We start from the raw sequence: 20,512 nt of genomic DNA on the forward strand, positions 1-20,512 counted from the left end.
CAGCACACAGCTCAACGTTAGACAGGATAAAAATGCAAACAACACAACTGTGTTTTCCCCCGATGCAAGAATGAATAAAGACTCCGGGGTTACGGCAGCCAATCAGCGTTAAGCAGCAAGCGACTGTTGGCAGTGAAATTTCGCTCGAGTTGGGATATTTCATCTTGGTCTGTCGCTCGGACGCCCAGCGATTTTTCTCCCGGGCGAATATACACTCAATCGCTTATTTGCATTGACTTTGTATGTAAACTCGATGCCAGCGAAAAACTTTAATAGGTCGGTGTGAACGCACCTTAACAGACACCGCAAATTGTGACACTGCCCACCCACCTAGCCAATTTTAATGTAAAAACAAATACACCCATCTTACCAGCCTACTGTACAGGTAAAAGTTTCATCCCATGTTATCAAAAATTTACCTGCAATGTCCAAAAATGGGAGTGAGTTATTAAATGAGCTTAATAACCAGCCCCAATGAATCCTTCATTAGGGTCATTAGACGCAAGCCTATCCACTACTGATTTGGTGACGTATTTTGCAGCCACTACAACTGATTGGTTGCTGTCTGTGTCAATCATCGAACTACTTCGATGATTCTGCGCCAAAGAACCTAAACTGATAAGAACTGAAGGTAATAAATATCTTGTTCCACCGATTATTCCACTGCAGTCCAATGACAGCAGCGCTGTTCTCTCGGTTTGTCTGTTCTCTCTTTGTTAAACTCTGTCTGGTCCAGAGCTGAAATACCGGAAACAGCCACCATAAAAGTCTCCCTGCATCGATAAAAACGTTATTTTAAATATCAACAACTAGCCAACAGATATCAAAGCTGGTGGGCTTTATGGAAAGAGCGTGACTCGAACTGGTGGACAGTTATATCAAACTGGTCATTCAGTGGCGTTTTACTGCCACATAACTAACGTGCCAACAGCTAGCTAGCCAGCCTAGCTATTACCATACAGGTGTGTTATTGCAGCGCTCTGTAATGCGTTATCAGTAACGTAGATTAATTATTAATAAGGTCTACATCGACCAGCCAATCAGGTGTCCCGGACAGTATCTTCAAGTTCAAGTTCAAGTAGTTTATTAATGTCCCAAAGGGCAAATTGGATTACAGCAGGCATAGAGGCTTGAAACATAAAAACATAGAAGTGCAAACCATACGTACAATGACATAAATAAACAGGATATAACAACATTTAGACATAAGATGAGCCAATATAAAAGAGCGTCTGGTGCGGCTGATAAAATAAAATAAAACGACACTAATAACTTAAGAACGGGATGAGCCAGCGGCTGATACGGCCGATAAAACGGTATAAAAACAAATTAAAAAACAAATTAAAAAACATAAGAAGAGCTAAGAACATAAAAGGGCCTACTGCTGTCTTGAATAAACGCAGTGGATGGGCGTGGGTCCAGACCCATATGAAGAGTGATGACAACTGTGATTCATATGGGGCTGGATATCCAGCTTAGTGAGTTGGGAGCTGGTTGCTACCAGCGATGTGTGCTTACCATGAGCAGCCGGTCGCCAACTTGTAGCCGGGCGTCCTTCTGTGCCGCGCCACCGTCAATGATCTTGGTGACGTAGATGCTGTTGTCCCCTGGGATGTGCTGGTTCCCAACTCCGCCTGCAATACTGAAGCCAAGCCCTGTGTGTGTGTGTGTAAATGAGATTAGCTCGTTAGTTTGGCACACCCTTCCCTGAACCACCACACATATCATCATTTTGAACGCTCAATTCTTTAAGAAACACGTCCCCATGTCTCCCTACCCTTATCTTCCTCCTGTGCTTGTGCTGGATCGTAAAATCTACAGTATCTTTATCTCTTTGGGCTCTTATTTCCTAACCTGGTCAAAACCATCCTGATCAGAAGATCTTACATTCTGTTTCGCTCTGTGGATCAGTCTGGACTTATAGTCGTCCACAGCGATTTCCTGAAATTACAATGTTACCAAGCCAATCAGGGACTGCATCATAGTTGATGATGTTACCAAGCCAATCAGGGACTGCATCATAGTTGATGATGTGACCAAGCCAATCAGGGACTGCATCATAGTTGATGATGTGACCAAGCCAATCAGGGACTGCATCATAGTTGATAATGTGACCAAGCCAATCAGGGACTGCATCATAGTTGATAATGTTACCAAGCCAATCAGGGACTGCATCATAGTTGATAATGTTACCAAGCCAATCAGGGACTGCATCATAGTTGATGATGTTACCTGGCAAAACAGTAAGCCATCCCGCCCACTGAAATGGATGTGGACGGCTGGAAGTCTGATCCATGAGGTCCCGTGATCAGGATGGTTTGAAGCAGGCTACTTATCACCCAGCACTTCTCTACTATGCATCAACGTTTGTTTCATCTATTATCAGGATGCTGTGGATCTGTCCATCTGCGGTTTTATGTGCCGATTTACTGTAGGAGTTCAAGCGTATTCTGTTGTTGAGCCTATCCAGGTTAACAAGTCATTTAGTCTTGTTGTATTGATTCTTACAATCTGGATTTCCAAAACAAAACAAAACAAAAAATCTGCCATGGCTTCAGTAAGTAGGACTCCGTGTCGTTGTGCCTAAGCCTACCTTTTGGTCCCTTGATGAGTTTAATCTCGATGATGGTCTCTAGCATGGGTCTGCGGCGCCGCACATACAGCCGGACGATGGATCCTGCTACCTTGAGGGCCTCCACTGCCTTGCTGTGCGACACCTCAGACACGTCGGCATCGTTCACCCGCAGGATGCAGTCATTCACCCTGGAGGAGGGAGAGTGGGGGATTTGTGGTGATGACGGGGGACACAGGTGGTTGTTGAGAAGTGGAATGTGTTGCCATGTAGCTTTTACATGGCAGGCAATTTTTGTGGTGTGTGTGCTTGTATTACCAGCCTATTTTAATTCCCAACACGTCCTATGTTGACTATCTGTCAAGTCCCTTGGTGTCACTATACCAATGCGAAAGGCAGCCTTTTTCGTCATTTTTGGATGCACAGGGTAGTCCAACAGAACTCCCACAATGCCTGAAATCGATGCCTTTCATGCCAGAGACCTGAGATCGCGTCCGATCTAAAGCCTAAAGTTACATTTCAACCGCAATGTTTTTGTTATGTAAGCCTAACCCAAACCATAACCTTAACCAAGTTGTTTTTTAGGGCTTATCATACTGCATATCCCATGGGTGTGTATGGCTAACAGCTTACTAGGATTCTGTTAGCCTGTTGCAGTTTAGTTTGGTTTGGCGCTGGTCGGGGGATCAGCACCATGGACAGCGACGCCACGGAGGAATGTCTGTGCTTCATGACTCACTGATTCCATTCATTCAGCTCACCTGTAAGTGCGTCATGACTCACTGATCCCGTTAATTCAGCTCACCTGTGGGCTCATCAGATTCAGACATGACACAGTAAAGCTGAATACCTGTGCCTAACGGAATCCCTTAGCCTGGGGCTAAGTGCAGTGTGAAAAGCCCTTTAGATGCCTAAACCCAACAAGGTTGTTTTACAGGTAGCTGCTGAAACGTAACCAAGTTCTTTTAGTTGCATAACCATAATCAATGTGCCAACATTTTCAAATTAACCGACATGATGCTTTTCAAATTAACGATGGAGGAACATAACAGATGGCGTCGAAAAAGGGTACTGTGCATTAAGGAGTGACACCAAGGGGTCCTGATAAATAGTCAATATAGGACACGTTAGGAATGAGAATGCGTTGGTATTACAGTATAGAGCTGTCAGTTTTTATTCAAAATTCGAATTTAACTTGGGGGAGGGGGGGCATGTTCGAATGTAATTGACCTGTTCGAATTATTATTATTATTTAATAAAAAAAAAAAAAAATAGAACGACCGCAACGCGGACTTATGCCTCCGCCATTAGTTCATTCTTGAGTCCAAATTGCCATTTGAGGCAAATTGGAAGAAATTCCGTCAAGGCGCTCCTGTGATGTTGCGTTACAGAGCTTGGAAATTGGGTGTGTGAGAGGTCACAGTGACCTTGAACTTTGACCACCAAAATGTAATCAGTTCATCCTTGAGTCCAAGTCGATGTTTGAGACAAGTTTGATTAAATTGCGTCAAGGCATTCCTGAGATATTGCGTTAACAAGCTTGAAAATGGCGTTCGAGAGCTCACCTTGAGTCTAAGGCGATGTTTGAGGCAAATTTGATGAAATTCCATCAAGGCATTCGTGAGATATCGCGTTAAGCTGGAAAATGGCGTTTGAGAGGTCACAGTGACCTTGACCTTTGACCTTTGACCACCAAAATCTAATCAGTTCATCCTTGAGTCCAAGTCAATGTTTGAGACAAGTTTGATTAAATTCCGTCAGGGCATTCCTGAGATATCGCGTTAACAAGCTTGAAAATGGCGTTTGAGAGGTCACAGTGACCTTGACCTTTGACCTTTGACCACCAAAATCTAATCAGATCATCCTTGAGTATAAGTCGATGTTTGAGGCAAATTTGATGAAATTCCGTCAAGGCGGTCCTCAGATATCGCGTTAACAAACATCGTACGGACGTACGGACGGACGGACAACCCGGATCCATAATGCCTTCGGCCTGGCTATCGCCGGCGGAGGCATAAAAAAAAAATGACAACATACCGTAGTTGTCTAACTTAGCATCGATGCTAGCGGGACTTACCCAGCAGCTATCGTCATTGCCTCCTTACTGCTGCTTGCTGGTAATGTTAATCCGATGTCAGAAAAAGTCTCCAGATTTGTCACGTTAGTCTCTTCTGAGAAAGATTGTCTCCAGGAGGGTCTGAAAAGTTGTCTCGAGTTGGATGCAGCCAAGTTTGTGAGGCAGTGTTGTGACTGTGAGCGTCCAAGCTAACACAGCAGCGGAGAGGAGCTGACTGACTGGACCATGAGGGCAGCTGAGGATTTTTTTTAAATATTCTTTAAATATTTTATATTATATTATATATATTTATACGATGTAACCGGCGGGCGCGGACTGCATAATCGGGCACGTCAGGCCGATGCCCGGTGGCCTGGCCTGGCCTGCAAAAAAATAATAATTAATGAACCAAAATGAATGAAACCAAAACATTTTGCGGGCAATTAAAGTTCGTTCTAACTTTATTTTGGGAAAAAGTGACAGCTCTATTACAGTATATGTGTGTGTGTGTGTGTGTGTGTGTGTGTGTGTGTGTGTGTGTGTGTGTGTGTGTGTGTGTGTAAAGTTAAGTTATCCTTTATTTATCCCCATGGGGAAATTCATCCTCTGCATTTGACCCATCCTCTACTAGGAACCTTCCTAGAACTAGGAGCAGTGGGCAGCCGCAGTGGGCAGCCGCAGTGCAGCGCCCGGGGACCAACTCCAGTTCTTTTGCCATTGCCTTGGTCAGGGGCACTGACAGGAGTATGAACCCTAACATACATGTCTTTGATGGTGGGAGGAAACCGGAGCACCCAGAGAAAACCCACACGAACACGGGGAGAACATGCAAACTCCACACAGAAAGGACCTGGGATGGACCGGGGTTCGAACCGGGACCTTCTTGCTGTGAGGCAACAGTGTTAACCACTGAGCTACCGTGCCGTCTGTGTGTGTGTGAGAGAGAGAGAGAGAGAGAGAGAGAGAGACAGAGAGACAGACATATGGGTGAGGATGTGGGTGTGTGTAGGCATGTGGGTAAGCAAACAAGTGTGTAGAAGCCAGAGTCAGAGAGCAGCTCAGTTTGAATCCCCCTGAGGTTTCTGTCCATGCACACCCTGGCACTCAAGGACACAGCTCTCCTGGGGGTTCTCATAGGGATCAGCTGGGACGCCCCCCCCCCTGCTCCATGCAGGCCTGTTAACAGAACATTAAGTATGCCTAAGGCTCTGCGACAGTGTCCCTCCAAGTGCAGCAATGGGACGTGTGTCTGGCTTCTATAGTGTTATAGAGAACCAAATCCCCCTCAGGCCCTCATGCTGACATCCATAATGCATGAAGTCTCCCTGCCCACCTTGGAGAGGGTGACCATCAATTAGGGTAAGTGTGATTTATGCCCGCTCTATAGCGGCTGCTATGGGGCTAACGCTGTGTATGCATTATACACCTCTCTAGCCTCCATGATCTGACAGTAATGCTCCAGTGCTAAAGCTTGGAACCAAGCAAGGACTGGCATAAGACCAAACCCAGCATTACTGGAGGGGGTTATAATGGTTCCGCAGCATACTGAAAATATGGAAAAGATTGCATTAAGAGCAGCTATTTACTAGGGATGAGCAACGAATTTCGAATTTTCGAATCATCGTTTTTATTATCAAGATCGACTTTTATTATTGAAAGTCGAAAATCGTTTATTGTCTTAAAAAGTAAGTTTTCCATTGTTTTTACCGGCGTCTGTCGCTTTAAGAGCAGCAAGTGTCCATGTGACGTTGCATGTGACGTTGCCCTGGCTGCACACTGCGCACTCACTCACGCAAGCAGCATTAGCGACAGTAACACCCAGCAGCTTGATAGAAACGTTAGAAAGTAGAAATGGTGTCTACATTACATCGACACTCAGCCACAAGGAAAAGGGTTCAAGGTCGTTACTGTATGAAGAAAAGCTGATATTCTGTTTCGTGTCTAGTACTGTTCCATGGGCTATCTCGGCTTCGTTTGGAAAGCTAAGCTAACGTGGCTCCATGGGATTTCATCCGCCATTCATTTTTCCATAGACCTGGTGTAAAATGCTTATACAAATGTTTTACTTGGTCAAACCAAGCAATTCAAATATACTTAGAATCAGGGGAGACCGTATAACATTTGTGACTCGCCAAAAAAACAAAAACACTTTTTTTTTCAAGGGGTCCAGTCAAATTCGACTAGTGTTTTTGCTAGAAATGCCCATCCCTACTATATACACATGATCACACATGTCAGGACTCCCAGCACCGCTCTCCACAGCACAACTTTACTGCTCAACACATTGCTTACATTGTGAAGCAAACAGGTGTTCTTTTCTCAATCAAATTTGAAATGACAGCATTCGTGCAGCATTTAAACATCAAGAAATCATTACCACATACATTTTGATACATTTGTGTAATTACTGTAAACAAATATAATCATTGCCAAGACAGCTGAGAATGATGACTACAATGCATTCTACATTGTGCACGCAGTGATTCTCAACCTTTTTCATATCAGGGACCCTAAGTTAGTCCACATCAGAGCCACATACCCCATCTGATGAGATTTTGTCTCTCGAACCAAAATCTGACAATATTTCTATTGTTAGATGTGATTTTATCCAGAATCCCATGAATATCTGTATTTCAGTGTTGCAGTACTTGAGTCCTGGACTCAGACTCAAGTCCAGGACTCATTTTCAGGGCTCGTGACTCGACTTGGAATTGAGTACCGATGACTCAGACGGACTCGGAAGTTGGAGTAAGATTTGTTATTGATAAAAAAAAAAAAAATGTTTTGTGTGTGTGTAATAGGCTTTAATAATTTGGCATATTGATATAGCTATCAATATATCAATATGCCAATATGGACTCGGATTCAAGACTTGACTCGGACTCGAGATATAGTGACTTGACTACAACACTATTGTGTTGTAGGTAAAGAGATAATAGAGAAACTATGATCAAAACAGTCATTCTTCTACTACATTTTCTAATGGTTTCGACTTCCTGTAATGAAACAATGCTGAAGTTGAACAATTCATCAATTTGCTGGGGATCCCTTTGAAACCCCTGGTGGTCGCTGGACCCCACGTTGATAAACACTTTGCTACTGGGTCCGATTTTGGCAGGAAATCCTGGATTGTTTTATGGCACAAAGGAGGAAAAGGTGTTGTTCTTCCAGCAGTAAACAGATCTAAAGTGTACAGTTTCTTCCTATCAGAGATGGTGGAGTGAGTTAAGCTCCTATGGAAAGAAAATCACTTCCAACATGTTTAACTTCTTCAGTAGAGCCAAAGAGAAAACCTTTGACCGAAGAAGCAGACTACATCTTTGTCAGAAACACTAGCACTAATAATACCAGTCCTGGGACCAGTGTGAAATAGAGGCGAGTTGGGTCGGTTTAAAGAATTTCACACCGGTTCGATATTAAACCAAAAATCACACCACATTTTTAAATATCTGCAAATAAATAAATCAATAATAAAGATATGGCCCTATGAGTTTGCAGCATTCATAGAAACCTGAGGCATCAGCAAAACACATTGACGAGGTGAGGTTCTAGCAAGGCTCCCCTGAGAGCCATTATAACTGCTAGAGACACCACAGGGTTCACTGCTTAATTGAGTCCAAAATAAGAGATCAACAGTCAAATAATCCTCTTATATCATTTCCTACAGAGTTGATTCCGGTAAAGATTTCCGAGGACAGGCTATCGAGCGTCGGAGTGGAGGAGTGAGCAGTAATCTATCCAGGCTTTCGGAAGCCATCAGTGAGTGGTGAGATGAGAGGTTATTTTCAAGTCATCCTCTTAAAGGATTTCTCTCTCTTCCGTCCTGTTTTTGGGGGCTCTGCATCTTTCCGGAAACTTTTTTGGAATGTTTTTAATGTTTTCTTTTAAACCTGTGTGCGGCTAAGTCTAGGATACTGACCGCAGGCGTCCGTCCTCTGCCGCAGCGCCTCCAGGGATGATCTTGGTGATAAAGATACCAGGGTCATCGCCGATGTGTGGGTTATCTGTGCCTCCAGCGATGCTAAAGCCCAGCCCTGAGTTCCCCTGCAGCAGCGGGAGAGGAGAGGGAGAGGACAGGGACTGAGCAGGCAGAGTGCGATACGTCCACTACATATTTCTAAATACATTTCAGGGAGACACGTTTAGCATCCTATTGTCCAAACTGCCCAATTGTTCAACTCACATTATACACCTTTCCATGTTTTACAAAAGGAAGAAGTAATGGAGAGAAAGAAAAAGATTCGGTAACGCTTTATATTAAGGTTCTATTAATAAGCGTTAATTAATAGGTAATAAGGCTCTTATAAGGTGCTTATTAACACTATTATTATGTTAATAATACTATATAAGTGTTAATAATTGCATTATAAACGTATTTATTGGTAGCTTATAAGACATTTTTAAGCACTTTATAACCACCTTTACTAGCTGGTTTTGTTACTTCATTAAGCTTAATAATTAGTTTATTATTACCTTATTAGCAGTAACTATGCACTTATTAACAGTTAACTGCTTTTTGCAGCTACCGGATCTAAAGCGAGAACAGTGCCTTACTGAGGTGAATAAATCCTTTATTATGCACTTAAGTTATTATGCTTTTTGTAGGTACCGGATCTAAAGCGAGAACAGTGCCTAGTTAACTTTAGGTTTAGGTATTGCTTCAGGTTCAATACCGCATTGCAAACTGAACAAATCTTTCACTGCTGAACAGTGCACGTCTTCTACAAGGATATGAATGAAAACTAAAACTTAGATGAAAGGTGTAAAAAAAAACATGGTCATAAATTATAATAAAAATGTAAACTAATAAAACAAAGAAGTAAAATAAAAATAAAATAATAATCATGGAAATTTCTCTGGCATTTCTACTTTTCTTCTCTATCAAAAATGTACCGACCCATGACACCACTTAGTCCACTTAGTCAAACCGAGTTTTGTGAACTGTTAAGAGCCCTAATTCCTATCATACTTCATTTTGTCTGAGTTGCTATATACAGTTAGCTTGTTCTCATCAGTTCAGACAGCAGAATTGCGCATCTCGATATCGACAAAATCACCATATTGTCACAATATAATCCCACTGAAAGACAATAAAGGATCATATAGAATTATTGTCCATCCCTAGTGCAGTGAGTGTCATGCATGTGCTATCTCCTCTCACATACTTACACACGTGCATACTATTTGACAGCACTGTGTAAACAACAACTGCAAATAATGTGCTTGTAAGCATACCCATTTTCTTTTAGAGAATGTATTTTTCACAGCTTTTTTCATTACGCTGCTTCACTATAGTTTTGACTTTCAATTCTGTTCAGTAGCATTAGTAGCAATTTGATGATAGACAGTTAGACAGCACAATCATTTCACAGTCATACTTTTTTGTGTCATTACATTACAGAGTAGAAGGGGGGGTTTAATAACAATGTGGCTAGGGCATTTCGCTGTAATGTCAGGTCAAACACAGCCTCTTGAGCTAACGTTTATATTATCACCCCCCTTTTCTACACCCTTTTCTAGCAAAAATATTTACAAGGATCACATCTGTGGAAGGCCATGCCTTTCACAAATAAAGCCACGCCTTGTCGGCTCTGCAAAGCAAATCCCCTTGATGCCCACTCACAAAATGAAAGTCATGCTTTGATTAAGTTGTTAAGTGATGGGAATAGGAGCCTCTCTTTATTACAAAATCCACTGAGCTTCCCTCCCGGGCCGCGCTGCCTGGAATGGTAAATCAAAAAGCCTGCTGAGCTCTCCAGGGGAAGCACTGGAAGCAGACACGGGCCTGTCTGGACTCAGAGGCTATAGAAGATGGTTTTTGGTCAGAGAGATGATAAATATAGAGGGCAGGGCACAGATAAGAAGCTCCTTCACGGAGCTCGGAGAGAGTCTGGCCATTGTCTGTGTTAAAGCTTATGTCTGTGAAGCCCCGGCGCCGGCTTCCCTTGTTGTCCGAAATCAGTTGTGCCCTTGGTGGCATTGACCTCTGACCTCTGCTATTGGTCTTGTCTCCAGTCTGATCCTGGGCTGTCAAAACTGCTTCCACACTCCGCCTCTTAGTATCCACTTGCCAGACATTTCCACTCCAACGATGTAGACTCTCCTTTTGCCTACTGGCTTATGGCAACTGTGCCACATCTGTTTCTAGCTCACAGATCTGAGGTGATATAGCATACATACGCTAATGTTCATAGCAACACCATGTTAGGCTGTTACATACTGTCAGGCTTTATACCAAAAGCTCAAAATGACAACTATTCACTACATAAACAAAGCCAGAGGTGTAGAGGGGTTTGGGGTTCATAACTATGTGTAAAATATGACACAATGTTTTCTTTATAAGGTGAATGTCATGAATAAATATACTTGCATGCTGCTGAAGACTCGTCTATTACTTTATTTTATCTATTTATCTATCTATTTTAGGGCAGGAAGTAGTTCTTACAGTATCATCCTTATCTATATATTTTCCTTATCTATCTATCTATCTATCCATCCATCCATCCATCCATCCATCCATCCATCCATCCATCTATCTATCTAGACTGGGCACATCTGAAAAGTTGCAAGCTAGACAAACTGGTGCCGCATAGTTGAATGAATAGATGCTTGTCTAAGTCATAGTCGAATAAAAAGTCCACCCACACACACTTTTAGGTACAGAGGATCATGTTAGACACCTGGCCAACCCACACACAGTGGAGGCAACTCCTTCATTCCTTGAGTGAAGCAGTGAGGATCTTCTAACTTCCCGCTGTGTTGGACTTCCATCTTACTTTAAAGTTTTCAGGAGACCATTTTACGGAGGCACATTCTCCTCGTGCTCTGAAGTTAAGATACTCACGCGCTCTAGAGTGATTTCTTCAAACTCATACTCGATTTCTGTGCCATTGACCTGAGGGAAAGAAACAGAAGGGAAAAGTGAGCTCGGACATCCTCTCTGTTTACAAGTACATGGCTTTAAAATGAAAACACAATCCACCAAAACCAGCCCTACAGGACCAAGGTGACATCTACAGTAATACAGTAGGTATTTTCCGGGGCCACTCATGACTCCTGCACTAAATAGGCCCCGCCTCAAGGGAAGTGGTGTCTGCTCTTTATCTGCTTTAGCAACATTTGCTATTTGTGACCCGTGGTGGCTAGATACAGTACAAGCTTTCAAGAGGGATTCGGTCTCTTCCTGTGTGTCACTGAGATGATTAATTAGAAACGAGCGCTTCCTTGTCATATGCATTCATACAGGAATAGCACCCGTGCATATGATACGTTGCTGCATGTCATATTCCCAGGTGGGTGAAGTTTTTGAAAGCCATCAGATGTTATTATCAGAACTTGGGATTCACACGGGTGAATATGGAAACCTGGAGACTAAAGTAGACTTAGCAACAGCAGTGAATTGGGCAGCTAGTAAAGGCTTTCCAATGAGAACAGACAGTGTCACCTGATATGTTACTGCCTGATTAAATCTCTAGTATTCAGTTTAAGGCGCTATTTGCCTTTTTCACAGCAGCCATTTTGTGTCTAAAAGTCAGGAATTAACACAGGTGCAACCAAAACATTAACGAGGGCCCTGGTACTGGAACACCTAAATTGATTGGAATTTGGAAACCCTCGTTAATGTTTTGCTTCACCTGTGTTAGACACAAAATGGCTGCTGTGAAAAAGATCTACAGTGACTAAATAGGAGTGAGAAACGTTACATGGCAGAAATAGGCAATGCAGCGATCTCATTATCTCATCAGAAAAGCAGCCAGATCCTCAGAGGGCCTTCTGGTTCTGCCCTTCACTAACGGGATTCTGGGCCAAAATATTTGACTGGTACTCCAAGGCCTACAAAATAACCCTTCAGCTGGAGGCAGAACTCGCCATCTCCGGCTGCTCGGAGTCCTCTTTGAACCTCCGCATGGCTATGCAGCAGTCTCTGACACAGGGGACAACTGTTGCAAAAAAACTAATTCTAAAGGAATGGAAGTCCTCCTCATTACCTTCTTTCCAACTGTGGTTGACGGACATGACCTCTGTTATACAAATGGAGAGACTTAGGCCCAATCAAAATTCCCCCCTTGGCCCTACCACTTACCCCTTAACCCTCCATTTTGCATGTTCACGTGAAGTGCTAGGCCTAGGGGTGTCCCAATTAATTTTTGCATCAGACCGAGGGTGAAGTGGGAGGGGTTACTAACCCTCGAAACTGAGATTTTTCAGACCCACACTCCAAACCAAGGGCTGAGAAGGAAATCGCTATTAATCTGCCAGAAATGAGCCAAAAGTTACAGTCAATACAAAGGACTCTGGATGCTCTGGATGTGTGGAATTCGTTTGTGGCAACATTTCAGAAAAAAGTTGTATCGCAATTCGTGCTGCACTGGTTTCTTGGTTTCCAGTTTGAGAAAGAGGAGAATAGCCTGGTAAAGCAGCCCATCACGTGAACTCACATTTCATTTGGTTGTGAGATGGTCTGGCCCCAAGGTCTGGGAGGGTGTTAAGCAGAAGCTGCAAAGTGGATGAGCCAATCAGCGACTGCGCTCAGTGCCCTGTGACTGACAGCGCAAGTTGACCAATCAGGAACACCACTAGCAGTGCACTAACAAAGTAATGGCCGCCTCCTTGCCTGTCCACCTCGAGGAGTAATGTCAGCGTTTGTCTAGTTTAAACAGCCATAAAGTGCAGTTATTGCAGAAATAACTCAATAACAACACAATTAAACAAGTACAGGAGTATCGCCGCAACCACAGAGTTTCTCTGCGGAAAATATGTTTTTGCCATTCTCCCGAGTGGATTTGGGTTTGACTGGATCCAACGCTGATTGGCTGAAGGAGTTGTCTGTCAACGCAAGTACACCCGCCCACTGCGATACACTGGGAGAAAGCTTGGGGCCAGACCATCTCGCAGAACCAAATGAAATGTGAGTTAATGTGATGGGCTGGTTTACCAGGCTAAGAGGAGACAGCAATCTTTGCAAATATCGAGTTTTGAAATGCGTGTTTCAACATTCCGACCCAGTGTCCGTTGTATCGACATTAACGGAAGACATTAATTAATTTTTGTAAGTTTTGGTTAGGTATTTTGCAACTATTTTAACATAGACGGTATGGGCGCCCACTTCAAGCTGGGAAAAGTCGCAGCAGCACCAGGCCAGCCAGCATCTGCAAGCAGATCTGTGTAAAAAGCTTTAACACTGAAACGTGACTATGGAGCCATAAAATAGATTATTTTTGGACACCCGACCCAGCGAAAACCACATAGGATAGTTTAATGTCCCGATTATGAAGCAACCCAATCGCCAGAATAAAATGTAAAAAACCAGAATATTATGTAGCTACAAAATCAACTCAATCAATTTGAATAGGCTATACTATCCTATATAGGCTAGGCTATAATGTTATAATCATGTTTTCCAGTGACTCCTAAGAAAACCAGTCAACGAATAAAATAGTATAATTTAAATATTAATACGGTATCAAAAATGTAATTAATTAATTTCTGGTAATATGCAATATGATGACAAAATAGTGTATCTATGAGAATCTGCAGACTTCAATCAATCGGTTTGAACCACAAATAGCTTTATTATTACAGTTGGGCAAAATGATGAGGTAATGAGTGGTGTCCCATTTCCTGTGATTGTTTTCAATTCCTACCCCTTGTGACTCCGTTTTGAAGGACAAGGGCCAAAGTGAGGGACACTCAAAAACAAGGGGTAGGGGTAAAAATAAGAATTGGGATTGGGCCTTAGGTTCCTGATCCTGAGGACCAATTCACTTAAAAAGTTTTTTGCTCATTTAAAGTCTCTCAATGCCGACATCATCCTTCTACAGGAGACGCATATTAAAGTAACAGAGCAGAGACGACTGAGAGCTAACTGGATCTCCCAGGTGTACCAGTCCCCTTTCACATCTAAAGCCTGTGGGGTCGCTATATATTCTTTTTCGCAAGAACATTCCATTCCAGCTTGTTTCTGTTACCACAGACCCAAATGGTAGATACAGTATATCATGATTACTGGAAGTATACATTCATTACCTGTTACACTACTGAATGTATATGGTCCAAACATTGATGATCCAAGCTATTTCCGTAAAGTGTTTGACTTAATTCCAGACCTCAGTACCACAAATCTGTTAATAGGGGGTGACTTTAATTGTTATCTCGACTCATACCTTGATAGGCTTTCTTCTCCGCCCAATATTAAAACTGTCCAAACGTTAAACAACCTGATTAAATCGAGAAATATGGTAGATATTTGGAGATTAAAACATCCAGTAGACAAATTCTGAAATTTTAAAAAAAAGTAGACTATTCATTTTTCTCCCACGTCCATAAGTCGTACACAAGAATTTATTATTTTTTAGTTGACGCCAAACTGACATCTAACATCAAGCATACTAAATAGCATAACATATTAATATCAGACCACAGTCCTGTATCACTTGAATTGAAGCTTGATCTGCCCAAACAAGTCTACTGTTGGCGCTTTAACCCCTGGTTGCTCACAGACCAGAGGGCTGTACTGTACCACGAATGTTGTATAAGAAGATCCAGGATCTGTCCCTTGATCTGGTTTGGCTAAACCAGATAATTGCCAAGAAGCTCGATTGTAGTTAACTCATACTACGAATGTAGTTCTCAACTCGTGTGGATCCAGTGGATCCAGGTTTTTCTAATCAAGTTGAGCTTGTGTCCGCAAAAGAGGTGTGGTTTTTAACAACTAGCCAATCACAATGCAATATGGACTCCTCCAGCTCTCAGCCGTAGCTTTTACAGTGCCAGATATGCCTATTTCCTCATTCATTCAAAGCGCAAATCGTGAAGCTTTACTATGTATGTCAGAATCAAAATCCGCGTTGGATATTATTAGTCTGTTCCCGAATGACTGTCTAAAGTTACCACTGTTATTCACATCAGTAATTTCTTTGAAGAGCGGTTTCTGCCTTCACGTAGCCAATCTACAGCAGCTCAATTCACCCTCTCAATAAACTCAATAAAACCTCCATGTCTTTTTTGCGAGTGGAAGCAATGTGTAATCTACAGTATCTCAGTCCAAAATCCATGTGTATATTTAGACCATTTAGGCTCAATGAATAATAATAATCTCATGATGTGTTTGGTCGCACTGATGGAATAATTCTTATAGGCTAATAGGCTATCAATAAAAAAATAATGATAATACAATTTTAAAAGCCTGCTGAACTGAATCGACACGGTACGTGCGGGCATAAATTTCATTTATAAAAAATAGACTATTTTGTGGTCACATAGGCTATTGGCAACAGAGTCGCATATCTCCATATTTCATACAATGACTATGCTGATGGAAATATGAAGTTCAATCACATCATACAGGCCAAAAGCAACACAGTTGCAGCTGCAAAATGCAGGAGTAGCCTAGATATGAATCATCTGTGTGCAGGTGATCCCATATTAAATTGCTTAGATGTAGTAGGCTATTCTAGCATGTATGATCATGTCCAACCCAACATCAGCCTCATCTCCATTGCGCACACGGCACCGTGCGCTTTGGAGACGTTTATGTAACCTTTTTACGCCGGTTTAGTGATATTTCTCTACTCACTGTTCAGCTGCAATCGATCGGCGGGGTCAAACGTATAGCCTACTTGGGAGCACAAAAATGAATATATAAAAACATAATATTCCAAAGTGGTAAGTAAGGCTTAACACCTTAACTGCCAGCGACGAGTGTACTCGTCAAACACAATCCAGCTGTTAACTGCCAGCGACGAGTGTACTCGTCAAAAAAAATCGATTTTTTTTTTTTGACGGTAGGTTGTGCATCTAAGCCTTTTACATCTCTTATATAGGTATTGGACGTGTACAACGTGTACAACCCATTCCACCGACCCACTAAGTGGCGACAAGGAAGGAGGAAGGCAAGCAAAAAGCAGTGTGACTGAAGCCATTCTCATGAAGGTGGATTGGCGAAGGCGCTTTCATTTTCGCGCTGATTGCTGGCGGTGCGGGATTGCAGATTTGCATAGTGGATTGCGGGTGGGACACACTTTGAAACACGCAGCATAATATGACCAGAATCGCAAAAGCTTCATCAAAGCCCTCAACCAAAACTCCAAGACGCGAGCGAGTCCAACCAGACTTCCTCAAAGAGCGGCCGCACAGACAGGCACACACCCGCACAGCAGCAGCAAAGCAATGGTGACAAGCGGGGACTGCCCCCTAGTCCGACACCAAATTGGAAACAAATCCCATTCTAAAAGGCTTTTAGAATGGGATTTTCAACCCATTCTTTTTTGTTTCTTTTTCGCTATAATTTAGAGTAATTTAATTTCTATTCAGAAATTTATTTGAGAGGTCGAGAGTATGAGAAAGTGCATTTGCAAAGGTAGGAAAGTGCTTGTGACAGGGCGCTGCACCCAAAAAGAACGCCCACAGGAGGGAGGAGTTGAGCAGAGGGAAGTTTACTGCTGTTATGGAGGAAATTACTGTTCAAAACTATTGTGTAGGTCTTACTGATGCCAAAAATGAATGGTTAAAGTGACTGTTCCATCGAATTTCACAAAAAGCCGTTTATCTCTAAATATTTTTTCTGATGCTGAAACCATGCTGTATTCAATTGCTAATGCTTACATAACTACTAACTCTACAAACTAACTCTTTTAGACAGAGAAAGCACACATTCTATTAGTTCTTTTTAGATGATTGGTGTTCACGAAGTCGTAACAGAAGAGAAACCTCGGCTCTTGTAAAATGAGCCTAGAATCCTCAAAAACGCCCCTGGCAGAAGCTATCTACAGCAAGAAAAAAACGGCTGGCAGTCAATGTGTTAATTTAAATGCAGCCTGCAACAACTGCAAGGCTTCAGTCCTTGATTAATTCAACAGGAGCCATATTTTTTCTTCTTCTTTTTCTTTTGAATGCAATGTATTTTTCCTATGGGGACCATATGAATGGCGACTCGCTGTTTCCATAGAGCTGATTGGTAAGAAGGTGGGTCTTTCATGGGTTTTGATCTCATCCTCTGAACTTAACCTGCTACAAAGCAGGTTAGCCGTAGAGCATAAGTTGCTATGGTGATCTATCTCGGTAAGAAGTTAACTAGCGTCGTGGTACAGCAAACCTAGGGTTAAACCTGAAGTTACCTCGCTAAGCCACTAATCTTGCTTCGTGGTACAGCCCTCAGGTGTTTATTGAATATACATCAACACGAATTGTGGAGTTTCTTGAGACTAATGATACAGGAGAGGTGTCTGATTCCACACTTTGGGAGGCCCTTCAAGTAGTTATGAGGGGTCATATAATCTCGTTTGAAGCCTTAAAAAAAAGAACAGCGCCACAGACTGGTGGAGATTGAAAATACACTCCCAACCATCGAACAGTCCTATAGGAACTCCCTTCTACAAGAGGACTATAATACGATTTTGAATTTAAAATACGAATATAACCGCATTCTCAGGGGAAACATAGGTAAACTTTTACTCAAGCTCAAACTGAGACACTTCGAGTTGGGCGATAAACCGGAGAGGCTGTTAGCCAGACAGTTGAAGGGAGCCCAGGCGAGCCGTGCAATTCACAAAATGTAATCCAAATCAGGTGACCTGTTAATCAACCATAAGGAAATAAACAACCGCTTTAAAGAATTCTACTCTGAATTACAGTATACACTGCTAAATCTCAGGCCACTGATGCAGACTTTGCCGGCTTTTTTGACTCCCTTAATCTGCCACAGTTGGACGAGTCAGCCAGATTAGAACTGGACTCAGATATATAACAGAGAGTGAACTAGTCGAGGCAATTAAATCATTTCCCTCAGGAAAAGCAGTGGGACCAGATGGGTATGGCTGTGAATTCTACAAGGCATTCCATAAGACCCTTGTCCCAGTTTTGCTCAGGATGATTAAAGATTCCATTAAAAATAATGGACTTCCAAAATCACTATATGATGCGAACATAATATGTTCACATCATATAGTATGTATAGCCTAGTATATGCATCTTGTTAAAAAAAGGCAAAGATGAGACAGAACCCGGCAGTTACAGACCCATCGCTCTCCTCAACTTCAACCAAAAATCTGTTACAAAAATACTTTGGGAAGGCATATTTCATCAATCATACATCCCAACCAAACAGGGTTTATTCCAGGTAGATTTTAATTTAGTAATGTGCGCCGGCTCCTTAATAATCTATACAGCAACCAGGCAGGGGACTCTAAAGCAGCCATTTTGTCGCTAGATGCTGAAAAGGCATTCGATCAGATAGAGTGGCCATATATGTTTGAGACGCTCCAAATATTTGGGTTTGGGGATTCCTTTATTACATGGGTAAAAATGTTATATCTTTGTCCATCATCCTGTATTCTTACCAACAATGACAAATCTGGGCCTTTCGCCTTACAGAGGGGGGTCAGACAGGGGGATCCGCTCTCTCCTTTACTCTTCGATCTAGCCCTAGAACCCCTTGCAACAGGTATCAGGAGCCACCCCGATATCAGAGGTATCAAGATAGGAAACCTGGAAAGCCGTGTTAAGACCAATTTATGCTTTGTCTGCCGACACTTTTGAAATGGTCGCCGACAGAAATGAGGACTTGAGTCGACACTTTGAAGTGTCGGCGAGCAGTGTCTGCTACCTAGTGAAATGTCTAGTGTCACGTCAGATAGTGTCACGCAAGTCTGATTGGCTATATAGACGGCACGCGCTTGACTTCCTTGTTTTGGTTTTCGCTCGATTGAAATTAATGAACGTGTCCCCGCTATTTTTATCAGCCTGTCCTTGATGTATGACTTCGTGAAAATCACAAAGAACATCGTGACCAATTTCCCAGAGAGAGAGGAGGTGAGTTGTGTGGTTGTGTCGTTATATGCGGCTGCTGCAACCAAGTACGTTACATCTTGCCTCCGACTCTGAGGTGGTTTCACTGTGCGTTCCCTCTCTTCTCTTGCCTGTCTGCACTTATAGCGTTCGAGTGTCACGTGACCGTTGAACCGAGGCGAACGTTCACTGAAGTATAAATGCAACACCATGAGCGACACTAAGTATAAATAATAAGCTTTAGCCTTTAAGCAGATGACACATACCTCATGAATCCAGAAATTGATGTTCCTCCTTTGTTAGATTTTTATTGAAGCATTTGGCAAACTGTCTGGATACACTATGCCTTTAACAGACAACTTAGACCCTGATTTCCTCCTTGCTCTACCATTCAAAATTGTATATGGCCACTTTACATATTTAGGACTTAGAATACCCCGAAATCCCAAACCTTTATATAAACTCAACTATGTCGACTTGGTCACAAAGCTCAAATTGAATATTGAGAAGTGGCGGATCCTGCCCTTGTCTATGGTGGGGCGTATCAATGCAATTAAGATGGTGTCCCTTCCTAGGTTTCTGTATTTGTTTCAGAATTAGCCAATTTTCCTGTGTTCATCTTTTTTTTTTAGAAATTAGACTCCATTGTCCTTCCATTATCTGGGGATATAAAGCTCATCGCATAGCAAAAGCACATCTGCAAAAGTCAACAGATGAGGGAGGATTAGGCCTTCCGGTATTTAGACACTATTACTGGGCAGCAAATGCCAGGGCATTGATTTATTGGAAATTGGGACTTCCAGGTGACACACTGGCTAGTAATGCCCCCTTGTGGCTGAACATTGAAGCTACATTGGTGAAAAGTTCCTCTCTTTCTACTTTGCTTTTCTCCATGACTGAATCCCCAGGTAAATTGATTGGCAATAATTTTATTTTAAGAAACTCTCTCAGGATTTTGAACCAGATTAGAAGTGTCAACAAATTGCCAAATGTTTCTGTACACACTCCCATATGCCAAAACCATATGTTTTTGTCATCTCAGACAGATGGGGCATTTGCTCTCTGGAGGGACAGGGGACTTGTGACCCTTGGTGACTTAT

At 42.4% G+C, this 20,512-nt stretch overlaps 1 protein-coding gene across 1 annotated transcript in view; it reads right to left on the reverse strand.

Moving 5' to 3' along the window:
- Positions 1 to 20,512, reverse strand: part of dlg2 (discs, large homolog 2) — a gene marked incomplete at both ends in the record, with an annotated part of 222,832 nt that overhangs the window by 70,572 nt on the left and 131,748 nt on the right. The window contains 4 exons of the mRNA XM_083645376.1: positions 1,519 to 1,655; positions 2,594 to 2,763; positions 8,548 to 8,672; positions 11,473 to 11,523. Coding sequence (XP_083501502.1) covers positions 1,519 to 1,655; positions 2,594 to 2,763; positions 8,548 to 8,672; positions 11,473 to 11,523 — 483 coding nt within the window. The remainder of the gene's footprint in view (positions 1 to 1,518; positions 1,656 to 2,593; positions 2,764 to 8,547; positions 8,673 to 11,472; positions 11,524 to 20,512) is intronic.

This window comes from Poromitra crassiceps (assembly GCF_964638095.1).
Source record: "Poromitra crassiceps genome assembly, chromosome: 1".
Taxonomy (NCBI): Eukaryota; Metazoa; Chordata; class Actinopteri; order Beryciformes; family Melamphaidae; genus Poromitra; species Poromitra crassiceps.